The sequence below is a fragment of the Colletotrichum costaricense genome, assembly GCF_030867565.1.
Source record: "Colletotrichum costaricense strain IMI 309622 chromosome Unknown Scaffold_15.1, whole genome shotgun sequence".
In the NCBI taxonomy this organism is placed as follows: Eukaryota; Fungi; Ascomycota; class Sordariomycetes; order Glomerellales; family Glomerellaceae; genus Colletotrichum; species Colletotrichum costaricense.
Window position 1 is genome coordinate 143,757 of NW_026848244.1, and position 13,054 is coordinate 156,810.

Here is a 13,054-nt window from a genome sequence, read left to right on the forward strand (position 1 = left end):
ATATACAACGTGGATGAGTATGACTATGAAAGGTGAACTTCAGACAGGTGCCTGTCCGCTTGGTTGTGTCTAGGGAAGCTTTGGGCGGCTACGGAATCCAACATTCCCTCATGTTTATGTGCTCGGTTGCATGAGCCGATTGCCGCACCAATCCGCACGCGGCCACTTTGTCATCAACCCCGCGAATTATCTGAGCTAAAGAATCAATTTCAATGTTCGAAATCCGCGACTTGATTAATACTTCCTTCTTCTCGTTTCGCCTGTCAAGTGGCTACAGTCGCAGCCCCTACACAGAATGTTAACGTTGGTCTACTATCCCAACCAATAAGTCCCTACGGATGAAGGGCATTTACATCATGACCTAGCTACCAGCCGGGGCTTCAACGATACTTACACCCCAATTTTTCCAAACGTCTCCCTTATTTCCTGAAACTATTTGGCGTCTCCCCTCTCAATGGCCTCTCGTCGCATGACCAAGTAAACCGCCGAGGTCCACGTGTATGACAGGTCCCGCAACCCCTCCCCCGTGATAGCATCAAAGTTCTCTGCAAATCCTGACTTCTCGCACAACCGCAAAAAGCGCGTGCTGATCTCATCGGCCAGATCAATTCGTCCAGCATCACGCAGGCCAGTTTCGACCAGATGAGTCGAGGGAGCCCAGATGGGGCCTCGCCAGTATCCGTCGCTCTCGTAGTCCGGCGAGGCGAGCTTCTCGGTCGCGGGACCCCATTCGCTCAGGTGCTTGGACACAATGCTTGTGACCATCTTGTCAACGACTTCATCTGGTAGATGTCGCGCGGCAGCGAGAGGCATAAACTGTAGAAGGGAGGTGGTTTTGAAGGTCTCGCCTGTTATAGCATTCTTGAGGAGGAAAGACTCGCCATCCCATAATTCTTCGATGAGAGCATTGACCAAGAAACTTCTCATATTTGCCCACTTCTCGGAATCATTCTCGTGTCGTAAGCGTTTGGCGACCTGTTCTAGGCAGCTGGCCTGGAGAAGAAGGTAAGCCGCCAGGTCCGGCCCGACGATCATTGGCGTGCTGTCGAAAGCTATGGAGTTGTCCCAACCAGAGTCGTTACCATGAGCCCAGAACGGAAGACGCGAGGTGTCACCTCTACGTGTGTCCATCCAGAAGTCCGTCAGTCTGGCGGTGGCATCGTAGAGTGGCTGCACTTTGTCGTCACTCATGCCCGGAAATTGGGCAAGGAGCCTGGAAAGAGCCCAGCCCTGGATAGGAGGCTTTGTAAACCCCCACTCGACGTTCTGCCAGTCAACTGAGTCGGGGAGACGACCGTCCGGCGCTTGGTGGACGAAGACGACGGTGAGCTGGTCAAGGCCCAGCTGCTGATCGAGAGCAGCTATGGCCAGCGCATTGAAGCAGTGATCCCAGCTCCAGACTTTATTCATCCAGAGCTTGGACATCAAGACAGCTTCTTTTGTAAACTTGTGCTCTGCGCGGACCATGGAGGTCCAGGTCACATAGCTAGCAAGTACTTCGGCCTCTGTTGGCTTGCCCTCTGCACAAGGGCACATGGCGACAACGAAGTCATCGAATTCCTTGGCCATCTTTTCTCCCATCCTCTCAAATGTGGTATTTTTGGCTTCCTCGAGTGCCAATTTGCACGAATTTTCTTTCCACGTCATTTGCGGCAGATTTTCACGCACATCGAGCTCGTGAATGATGAGCTCCCACTGCGGATCGTCATCCGTGCCCTGAATCTGGATACGGCGGTTGACTCGGAAGGCGTTGGTCTGGCCATTGACAGTTGTCAAGTTTCCCTTGGTGGGAAGAAAGCGGTAGCCAGGGAAGGTCTTGTACGTGACCTCAACGCCAGCTTTGAGCCCATCGTATGGTAGACGCTCGAAGACGTACATCCCCATATAGACACTAGGGTCTGATCGAGCGTCGCTATCAAAGGCTAGAGGTACATTTCCTCTGAGTCGAATGGAGCGCAGGTCCTGAAATGTTGCCTCACAGACGATCTTACTCTCATAGCTCCATTGGATAGACGATATTGTGGCTTGGATGGTGGTCGGCGACGGCGAGTCGTGGAAGCCGGGAGGTTCATTTAGGCCAAGACCCCCGGGCAGAGGCCGGAGAGCAAACATGGGTACTGACAAAGCGACGCATTGAGATACAAGGTAGAGGTCGGTCTGTGGCACGAGATTCAGAGGAGGCGCAAGTCGAGTGGTGCGGCTGAGGCTTAGAAACGACCCTCTACGGCTCCAAGGCAGTATCTTTAGATCTGGCTGGAACGCAGTTGAGGGGGTTGCGGCATCCATTGTAGCAGAATTCCGGCAGTAACTTGAAGAGGATTGATAAGTATCAGTCGCTCTCTGAGAGGAAGAAGGGGTTCGTCATGGATAGGTGGGATACTTAAACATCTCATACCGGAGGCATAGTGGTGTGACAGTATAAGTCAAGGAAGTCGGGAATGATAGCCAGGACCTTTCCGCTAGCTTGCGAGCTTCTTCAACCGTCCATCATCTGCAGCTCTACTCCCTCCGTAAGGAGTACAGTTTTTAGAATGGATCCTGGCTCGGTATTCTGAATGAGGAAATCAGTAGCGTAGACGCGGTAGATTCACGTTGCAGCAACACGTCCACCTCCACCTCCATTACCCACCCCCACCCCACAGTCCGATTCCGATGCAAGGGCAGGAATCTGACTACACCCTGCCGAAACCTTCCTGGCTTTGAAAAGTTCACTGCCATGTTATAATGAAGAAAGGGACTGAAAGCTCACAGATGTTCTAGGCGGGTTGGAATTGGTCGAATCAAGTATAGTAAGGTACTCACCTCTGACACCTATCTGGGCGCTCCTGATCACCAGCTGTCTGGTCTCTCTCATACGATACTGTGGTGATGTGTCAACTGATAAACCTTCCAGTCTATGAGATTGACCCAGCTACTGCCTCAAACAAAGCGGTTTTCTACTATTGCGTCTCTTGTCCTCATACCCTCCCGTCTGGTCGCCAAACTGGAAAGATAAAAGCCTACCAATCTTGAGCTTATCAATCTGTCATGGCAGTACCGTCCAGTAGCTCGTCCTAGGACGAGTCCCAATTTCCTGACCTCATGTTGTCTTGAATATGTCTCTGATCACGACCGGCGCGTTCGCTCTCATAAGAGACCGTGATGTCCTGTCTCCTCGTGATCCCTACAACTCTAGAGCTCGGTCCAGTCTCCGCCCCGACAATACTATCTTGACTACTCGTGTCTTCCATGTCAATTCGCGAACCTATAGTTGTTGATGTTTTGCCGACGACATTTCCGTTCCTTGGAAATGATTGAGACCCGTTCATCTCAATTCCACCCGACCGCAATCCCATTGGGTCACTTTGCTTTTGATATTTTCGATCTGTTGAACTTAGGACGCGTCGCCCAAGAGCCAACTCTACGAGAGGCCCGAGAATTGGGATACAGGTAGCGATGATAAGAGTATTGCCCTCTACACTACCAAGATTGTTAGCTGGACATATCTAATTAAACAATCCAAATCTTTTCGTTACTGACATGGTCCACACAACAAGCTCCGCACTGTCATCTAGTGGGCTGTTAGTTAGCACAAAAATGCTTGTGAAGTGTCTCTTACACGTGAAGTCTTTGCTGGCGAGAGATGGTAGTCTTGTACTTTTGTAAATGGAGATGAAGCAAGAGCTGAGGGTTCCGTCAGACATGTCATAATGGAAAAAAAGACGCATTGAACTTTGGCTCCATACATCGATCCAATCCCAAGAGCAGTACTCAGGATCACTTTCTTCTTGATATTCATCTGAAGCCTCATCAAAACCGTCGCTGGATAAACTGCAAGGTATAAGTCAAGCGCCGCGGAGTATGCTTAATCGGGTTGTAGTCAGCGAAAGCCACGTCGAACGCACCGTAAACTGGACCGAACACTAACCTCCTGTCAATATCGCGACGTTCACAAGAACCCATGGACTCCAACAGCTCTTTTCAGTCACTTTCAAGTCCCATTGAGCGTGAGTAGGGGTGCACTGAGCAAAGAGAATGATGATGCAGAGGGACACCAGCACCAGACACCCGGTCGCCATGCCCCAGAGCAGTACTTGATGCATCCTTCCTGGATTCAATATCCTCACGAGGAGTGCCACGACGGCAAACTTCGGTATAGTGTATGCGAGGACGTTTGGAGGAAATCCTGATATTGTGGATAGGATTGCCGCGGATTGCTGTTCTTGAGAAAGGGTATCCGCATGCCGACCGTTACCGCATCGAATGGCCCAAATTTCTAGAGCTATCGTCGTGTAGCTGAGGAGCTAGCCAAGTTGCGATGTGTCAGCGAAACATTTGGCCATCTTTATGATTCAGGCATTGCTTCTTGGAATGGATTCATTGAACGAACCAGAGAAAGAACAGTAAGGTGATCATCCAAATGGGTTTGTCCAAGAATCTTGATGCGGACAAACAGCCGCATGGCGACGAAAAGAGTGCTGATACCGACAATGATACATATCGCAACAATGATTCCAGGTCCTTTGTTGTCTGTTGAGTAAGACGTTGTAGTCGAATCCGGACTTGTCATCTTGCAGAACTGAGCTCGGTTTGCGGCCAAAAGATAAACTCAAAACGTCCCAGTACTCTCAAAGGTAGGATTCAGACTCACTCCGTCGGAAGTAAAATTTTGGCCCGGACGCGAGACACAAAAGACAATGCTCCAGCGTCTCCGCTAAAGGTTTCTTGCGGTGATATGCGCCAAGAAGCAGTTGGATCAGGCTCGCAGAGTGAGGTGCCGCGGTTGGAAAATGGTGATTAAGGGGGATCCGGTGGCGACGTCTATCGCCTCATGCAGACGCAAGCACTCTCACCTGAGCCGGCCCGTACATCCTTGATCCAAAATTGAAAACAAAATTGAAAAGAAGAAGGTCGCTTGACAACGTACCAATGATTCCAACAACGTTTCAAGGGTTAGATCAAGTAGACCCGAGGCTTTCGCCCATTTTCAAGGTCGAGACCAAAGTAATCATAGCCAGTTTGCCATCAATCTCGTGTGGGTGCTGCCGTTTTCGATATTGGTTGCCTCTTTCAACCAGGAGAGTCTGCTCGGAAGAAAGACATCGTGTTGGTTGGACATTAACCCACGAGGTATTGTGAGCTGTTAGTTGCGCAACATCGGCCCGGACGTGGTGCAGAGTCTATAGCAGCCCCGCCGAATGGTCCAGGGGTCCCTCGCTCCTCTCCACCCGGCATTGATTCCGTTGCCAATCAGGCGATCGTGTTGAAAGACTCCAGAACCAACAGCAAACAACAACATCTACTGCCTGGTGTCTCCGACTGGGGTCCTCATAGGTAACTCACGCAGTATTTTGAGTGATTTCATATTTCCATGCGCTGACCAAAATTCCAAGTGGAAAGAATCCTCGTTGAATCTTTGCCCGCTCCTCCCGGGCAGTCTTATTGGCTCGAACGCTTCCACAAATTAGTTTAGTTCGACAACAAACGTACATTGCGTAAATTTTAGGGATTGGATCTCTGTCGGCGTTGGAACAGGGTTAAGAGCACGACCGTCCAACAAACATACGTACGCCTATGGGTCCTCAGTTCCTGGTGCTGAGGACGGAGTATCAACCAATTATGGACGTGCGGTCTGCAAACTCACTGTGCCTATCTCAGACATCTGCTGAAAGTACCTACTATGTATACTTTATCCATGAAACGTTGATAATATGAGGAAAATTCCTGACATTCACATACACACCATGTCGCGAACCCATGTTGAATTGACTCTTCGCCCCCTCCGTGTTGTGTGGGACTTCCATCAACTCATGTGTTCCGCCCTGTACTTCCATATGGTTCCAGACCCATGTCGTTCCCTCGTGCGGATTTGTCACAAGTAGAAGGTGCCTCTTCAGTTTGCTGTGCAGGATAATTTGTACTCGATATATCTGCGTGGCTAACAAGTGTGTCCGGCAAACCTTATAATTTGTCCCTTTAGCCCTCCACTCTCCTTCGATTTCTCGATTCTTTCCACCCCTCGAGTGATACCTAAATTCACCTCTCTATTACACCATCATTTTGACATCTGAACTCATTGACCTGCATATTTGTTCATCATGGGCTCTATCCCAAGCGAGATACCTCGCGAGGTTGACATATCTGTTGCCTTGGCCGCGTGCGACCTTCCAAGCGTGAATCAACACGTGAAGAATATTGCCAATCTTACCAGCGCAGTTGCTGAGGGTGATAACACTGCACGCCTGAGCATGCTGCAGAGCGCTCGTTTGTTGGTACATGCATTGGAGACACCGCGGGAGACCATGATCAAGCACTGCTGGGCGCAAGTAAGATGGCCTTCTTCTTGAACTTCAACGCACTCGCTAAATATCGCCAACCAGCCAGCCGCTTTCACAGCCCTTACATACGCAGTTGACTCGGGTCTCTTTGCTCTGTTATCACAGAGCAAAAAGTCTCAAAACGTGTCTGATCTAGCTCTGAAATTAGGACACGATCCTGCCCTATTGGGTGTGTCATCTCCCGCAGGACGTTACTCCCTCACCGAGTCTATACTGACTCCTTTTCTCGTAATGCAGGACGAATAATGCGACATCTCGGCGCGATGCTTTACATCACTGAGACTGGACCAGACGAATATAAGTCAACAAACTTCTCAGATGCGCTCACAATCACCAGCATGGGCGCTGGCTACCCGTGTGTGTAAGTGATCTATACCTCCCGATTATCCAACCCACTCAAAAACAAGCTATATTCTTTTGCGCGTGCCTTTCTATGAATCTAAAATGTAAGCTGACCCTTGTCATCGTCAGCGCCGGAGCCTGTATGGAGTCCCTAGCCAAATTCCACGAGTTCGCTAAGAAGACCAACTACCGCGAGCCCAACGATGTCTTCAACGGACCCCTACAATACGGATACAACACCAAACTCGACTGCTTCAGCTGGCTCGCAGCAAGCCATCCTTACGAGATGCAATTCGCACAGCACATGGGCGCATACCGGCAAGGCCGACCGAGCTGGATGGATGAAGGCATTTACCCCGTGAAACACCGGTTGCTCGACGGCTTTGACGACTCTCAAGATAACGTGCTCCTTGTTGACGTCGGAGGAAGTTTTGGCCATGACATTGATGAGTTCCGCAGAAAGCATCCCGAGGCCCCTGGTAGGCTTGTGGTCCAGGATCTTCCAACCGTTATCAATCAGATTGAGAAACTGGACGAAAAGATCGAGAGGATGGGACATGACTTCTTCACTGAGCAGCCGATCAAAGGTGAGAACGCACATTTCATCTGTTGTACAAGATATCCAAGACTAATGCGCTCCGCACTCAGGTGCCCGAGCCTATTACATGCATTCGGTCCTTCATGACTGGCCGGACAAAAAGTGTGAAGAGATTCTTGCGCGGACTACAGCTGCGATGAAGCCTGGATACAGCAGGTTGTTGGTTAATGAGAACTGCATCCCCGACACCGGTGCCGACTGGCAGAACACTGGCCAGGATATCATGATGTTGACGCTAGTCAGTAGCAAGGAGCGTACTCGGGTGGAGTGGCAGAGTCTCCTAGAGAAGGCTGGTTTGAGAATCTTAGGTATCTATGGTGGCGGCAATGGCGTCGAAAGTTTGATAGAATGCGAGTTATCGTAGCATGATTAAAGAGCGTCAAGAGCGTTGTCGTATCAATTGATGCTCCACGTTGGCTGTCTCACACCGATAGTTAGGTCGCTCACTTATCGGGTCCCTGTAGATGACATTGTGATGAAGACTCAAGGGAGTGTCACTGCTCATATGTGTATCTATTCGTGGTTCATTCTATCCTACTGCGTTGCATGATTATCATAAAATTGAATCATTGGCCTTCATGCGTGTGTTACTCATTTCTCGGGCACCACCAGGATGTCGTCGACATTGACAGCTTGTCCAGTTGCCAGTGACCGATTGGCAGCAATACCAGTCAAGATTGATGCGGCACCATCAATGTGACTAGCCGCCCGCATGTACTCGTCAGACACTGGCTCACCAAACAGGTCCGCAAGCAGAACGAGATCTCCACCGCCATGAGCACCCTTGGCCTCACCGAGATCGATCTCCTGAGGCGGTCCGAAGAGCGGCCGAAGCAGCATCGTCCGTTTCTCAATCGCGCCCTCCAAAGCTTGGCTACCTCCAGAGTTCACGTAGCTCTTCTCCACAACCTCGACCTCGAGACGACCACCCGTACCATTGAAGTTGACGCGGAAGCCCTCCCACGGCGCGTATGCTGTGAGGGAGTATGTCATTACCGCGCCGTTGCGGTATCGGATAAGCAGGTTCATCGTGTCCTCGATGCTTATACCATCGCCAAACACGCTCTGGTCTCTGTAGTAACTATCCTCGTGCTCTGCGTCGAGGTACATGGCCTTGAGCTGCGGGTTCTGATCCAGTTGCAGTGCAAAGGGATCGTCTTTGGCTGCTTCGCTCCCGTGGGCCCTGGTATAAAACTTCGTCACGCCCCTCGCCTCTGCGTTTTCTCGTCCGTAGAACTTGAGGTCACCCTGGGCATACACCGTCTGCGGCCGCGTCTGAAGCCAAAAATTGACCAAGTCAAAGTGGTGCGTCGACTTGTGCACAAGGAGGCCGCCCGAGTTGCGCTTGTCGCGATGCCAGCGGCGGAAATAGTCGGCGCCATGGTTCTCGTTGAGCATCCACTCAAAGTGCACGCTCGTCACCTTGCCAATGGCGCCTGACTTGATAATCTCAAATATCTTTGTGTTGTGTGGCGCGTAGCGGTAGTTGAACGTTACGCGCACCTTTTGGCCTGTTCGTTCGACTGCCGAGAAGATCTCCCTGCACCGCGGCGCGTCGATGGTCATTGGCTTCTCGGTGACGACATTGCAGCCTAGCTCCATTGCTCTGACGATGTAGATGTTGTGTGTGCGGTCCATGGTTGTGACAATGACCTCGTCCGGCTTGGTGTCTTTGATCATCTGGTCAAAGTTGGCTGCGATGTAGGTCGGGACCTCGCCGTGGCCGAGTTCTTTCAATCTTGAGTTGGCATAGTTCATGCGCGTCTGGTTCGTGTCGCAGAGACCGACGATGACTGAAGTGCTGCTGTAGTCCTTTGCAATGGCTGTGTAGAAGAAGCCCGATCGGCCGCCGGTGCCTACGATGGCATAACGCTTCTTTTGCGTTGACTCGCCCATTGTAGAGGTCGATTGTGTGCTTAGGTCGTGTCGATGGCTTGAAAGTGGTCGGGTATGAGAACGTCCAGTGCAAGGAAGCGTCAGATTCGAGTACACTGCGGCGTCCTTTGTTAAACGATGAATTGTAATGGGCACGGCGAGTTTATTGAGAGACACACGCCCGCGTTATCGGAGTCGTCAATCGTCATGACTTCGGCAGATGGCACTCAAAATCCGCGAGATCTCATGCAATCGACGGCCCCCGTCAGGGATCCTACTCGGGATCAGATACCCCAAATGCCCGAATTTAGCCAAAATGGCAACCCGTTTCTGGGCGCGGGGGTTTGAATGCCCGACTCATGGACCAGTCACTCGACGCTCTTGCGGAGAGAAGATGTAGCGGAACGCGGGGGCTCTCCGCTTCAAATGTCGGAAATGTCGGGGATACTGGGGTAAACCGAGGACTAGACATCTGAAAGGAGTAGCGTGCGGAGAGAGTTTGGGGAAGAAGTGGGAACAAGTGCAACGTCAGCCCAGAGGAACCCCCTTGTTGTGTTCTCTCAACTTGGCTATTCCAGCCACCCGCTCGTAAATGGTAGATCGTTACCCCAGACTCTTTGGCACTAAGCCTGGATATACCTGGCATGGTTGCGCACGACTCGTAAGGTCAACGACGGCCCTCAGGCGTTGAGCTGGGACTTGATTCGACAGAGACCCCTGATGTCTCGGCTTCGCAAATAGCCTGGAGTTTTCCCTCCAATGAGAAGCATTATTCAAAATTGGACTGGGGGTGTTTCCGAGGGATCTCTTGGGTTCTGTCAAGCACCCGGCAAGCAATCTTGGCAACGTGCCATCCGACTTGGAGGGCAGACTTAATCTCCGGGTATTAGCAAAGAAGACCAACAGAGACCATGCGATGGGCACACGCAACACGGGAGTCAGGTGTTGCCAAGGTAGATCGATGTTGAGCCTCCACGCTCGGCTTTGCCGTTCGCCTCCGGCTGAGAGGAAACCGGTTATTGGGGGCGGACAAGGGGCCATGTTGCATGAGGGTATATGACGGATAAGATGAACGAGCCCGAACCACATCGCTGGGTTTCCGCTACTCTCCTTCTTTCCATCAGGGTGCTGCAGTGTCATTTTCGAAAGGTGTGCTCGACATCTGTACCACTCGCACGGTACTAGCACGTCGTTCTTGAACTTCAACGACACCTATCAGGGTCATCTTTGTGCGCTATCAACGATCCATCATGGCTTCTCAAACTCCGGCCGAGGAGCGGGCCGGCGGTCCTGCCGTCGACGCGATCGAGCCCATCCCCGAACCATCAGCACCGGCGAACACGGTCCAAGAAAAGGCGGCAAAGTTCCTCGCAGAGCACGGAGGCGGTGACACGACTTTTACATACGAGGAAGAGCAAGCCGTTCTGAAGCGGATCAACTTTCGCATTCTTCCCTTGATTCTCGGAGCGTATTTCTTTCAGCAGATGGACAAGAGTTCCCTTAGGTGAGTGAAACCCGCATCCAGGACGGCAGACATAACTGGATCGCTGATGGATCGATTCCGACAGTTATGTTTCCATCTTCGGCATCAAGGAAGACGCACACCTCGTCGGCAAGCAGTACTCCTGGCTCGGTTCTATCTTGTACATCGCTCAACTCGTCATGCAACCCGTCGCTGCTTGGATCCTCGTCAAACTCCCCAACGGAAAAGTCATCGCTGCTGCCATCTTCCTTTGGGGCTCTTCACTGGCCATCATGTCTTCCTGCACCGACTTCAAATCACTCCTCGGCTTAAGATTCATGCTCGGGTCCTTCGAAGCAATGATCGCGCCGTCCTGCTTGGCTGTTACGACTACCTGGTGGAGAAGAAGCGAGCAGACACTTGTCACTAGTTCGTGGAACGCCATGAACGGTGTAACGTTCATCGTCGGAAGTCTCTTCACCTATGGTCTGGGCCACATTAATAGCGATAAGCTCTACAAGTACCAGATCATCTTTCTGTAAGTCATGGACCAACGGTGTTGAGGCGGACAATATTGACGCTGGAAATGCGTTGCTAATGCTGTGCGTGACATAGGTTCTGCGGCTTGCTCACCGTCACCTACTCCGCCGTTGTTCTCATCTTCATGCCCGACTCGCCAATGTCTGCCAAGTACCTGACCGAGAGAGAAAAGGTCATCGCCGTTGAGAGACTACGTGCGAACCAGATGGGTATTCAGTCTGGAGTCTGGCGCTGGGACCACGTCTGGGAGACATTCCTTGACTTGAAGACATGGTGCTGGTTTATTCTCATCATCGCTATTTCGTACGTTCCTCGGACCACCTTCGACTGACACTGCTGTAATATTAACAATCTTGTACAGCATCGCCAGTGGTGGAATCTCGACCTTTGGTAACTTGATCGTTCAGTCATTTGGATACAGCAGTTTCACTACCATCCTGTTCAACATTCCGTTTGGAGCCATCCAGATCATCGCCATCATGGGAAGCGGCTGGATTGCCACTCGGATCCAAAAGAAGGGCATCGTCATTGCAGGCGTGGCAATCATCCCTGCCATCGGTACCGTCCTGATGCTTACCGTACCGCGTGAGCACAAGGGTGTCTTGCTGTTCGGATACTACTTGGTAAGGGTCCAGTTGATGATACTGCTAGCTGCACAACGTACTGACTTGAGACACTTAGGTCTCTGCATTGGCTGCCATCACGCCTCTCATCTTCACATGGCAGGCACAAAATACCGCCGGTGACACCAAGAAGAAGACTACATCTGCTGTTGTCTTCATCGGGATGTGCACAGGCAACATCATTGGACCGCTGTTGTATTCCGTTGATGACGCCCCGGTGTACCGTCCCGGTCTGATTTCCAACCTTATCATGTTCGTCCTCGTTGCAATCATGGGAGCGTAAGTGGCCACATCCCTCCTTTCTCCTCTCGCATAATGTTGACTGACTGGTTGTTCAGCCTTATTCCTCTTTACCTCAAGTACCTCAACGTTCAGCACGCCAAGCGTCGTGAAGCACTCGGCAAGAGCACACTAATCGTCGACGAGTCGATGATGCGCAACAAGGATAAGCAGGAGGGCAAGGCAGTCGAGATCGAAGAGGACCCCCAACCTCAACACCGTGCTATTGAGGAAGACCACGGCCTGCAGGACATGACGGATCTAAAGAACGAGGATTTCATCTTTGTGTACTAGAAATTGGAAGACATACCGTCGTGTGACGGAGCACTTGTCTGTATATCGATTTTGAGAGGCAAAACACCTACCATCATGATATCTGTCCAGTTGAGTGTGTCTTAATCTTATGAAAGGAATAAGTCGAGGGCTTGGGTGCAAGCCACGGCGAGGTGGCTGTGGCTGTTTATGGTTTCTTATCGCTTATGGCCGGTTATCTTATCGGCAGGCCGGCACCTTCCAATTGGTCAGGTAAGATACCTTAGGTAAGACCATTTTTCGGTGTGTACCTAAGGTGAGACTTTGGTCAATCGTAGCTTGCCGGTGCACGGATGCTTCTCACCACCAGCCCGCTTCCGCATTCGGCTAGTAGGCAGGTGTGACAGCCCCACTCTGCTTTTCCACGGCCGGCCCACTTCTCTCGGTGACGAAACGAGCACGGACGACAAATGTTCCAGTTCCTTGAGAATTAATCTTTTCGTTTATTCAAGTTGTTTTGGCTCAAAGGCCTCTGCTGATATCAGGAGAAAGGAAAACGCTACGGCTAGTGTGACTTTTTGCCTCCACCACGAAACGCCATGCGTCGATCATCAAGACCGGACTGAGAATGCTACTGCAGCAGAAAGAAGGAAAAAAGAAGTTTATCGTCAAGAATCGTGAAAGCATTACCTCCTCGTCTCCATCAAGAGTCATTCTAGTTGCCCGAGTCGCCAGCTCCTCGAGTTCTGGATGCTATTATCGCCAT

At 51.2% G+C, this 13,054-nt stretch overlaps 5 protein-coding genes across 5 annotated transcripts; 2 read left to right on the forward strand and 3 right to left on the reverse strand.

Annotated features, from left to right (window-relative positions):
* Nucleotides 1-432: 432 nt before the first annotated feature.
* On the reverse strand, nt 433-2,286 carry CCOS01_12380 (uncharacterized protein; the record flags this gene model as incomplete). The annotated part of the gene is made up of 1 exon (XM_060460529.1): nt 433-2,286. One exon carries the CDS (start codon nt 2,284-2,286, stop codon nt 433-435), a length of 1,854 nt encoding a protein of 617 aa, XP_060308577.1.
* A 767-nt stretch (nt 2,287-3,053) lies between these two features.
* CCOS01_12381 (uncharacterized protein) lies at nt 3,054-4,549 on the reverse strand (the record flags this gene model as incomplete). The annotated part of the gene is made up of 6 exons (XM_060460530.1): nt 3,054-3,459; nt 3,520-3,550; nt 3,599-3,663; nt 3,726-3,843; nt 3,908-4,283; nt 4,370-4,549. 6 exons carry the CDS (start codon nt 4,547-4,549, stop codon nt 3,054-3,056), a joined length of 1,176 nt encoding a protein of 391 aa, XP_060308578.1.
* A 1,528-nt stretch (nt 4,550-6,077) lies between these two features.
* On the forward strand, nt 6,078-7,621 carry CCOS01_12382 (uncharacterized protein; the record flags this gene model as incomplete). The annotated part of the gene is made up of 5 exons (XM_060460531.1): nt 6,078-6,305; nt 6,360-6,486; nt 6,555-6,678; nt 6,789-7,246; nt 7,308-7,621. 5 exons carry the CDS (start codon nt 6,078-6,080, stop codon nt 7,619-7,621), a joined length of 1,251 nt encoding a protein of 416 aa, XP_060308579.1.
* A 227-nt stretch (nt 7,622-7,848) lies between these two features.
* CCOS01_12383 (oxidoreductase) lies at nt 7,849-9,153 on the reverse strand (the record flags this gene model as incomplete). Its single annotated transcript, XM_060460532.1, has 1 exon — nt 7,849-9,153. One exon carries the CDS (start codon nt 9,151-9,153, stop codon nt 7,849-7,851), a length of 1,305 nt encoding a protein of 434 aa, XP_060308580.1.
* Nucleotides 9,154-10,382: 1,229 nt separating this feature from the next.
* CCOS01_12384 (major facilitator superfamily transporter) lies at nt 10,383-12,330 on the forward strand (the record flags this gene model as incomplete). The annotated part of the gene is made up of 6 exons (XM_060460533.1): nt 10,383-10,636; nt 10,701-11,132; nt 11,210-11,437; nt 11,496-11,757; nt 11,816-12,036; nt 12,096-12,330. The coding sequence occupies 6 exons, from the start codon at nt 10,383-10,385 to the stop codon at nt 12,328-12,330; spliced, it is 1,632 nt and encodes a 543-aa protein (XP_060308581.1).
* Between the last annotated feature and the right edge of the window lie 724 nt (nt 12,331-13,054).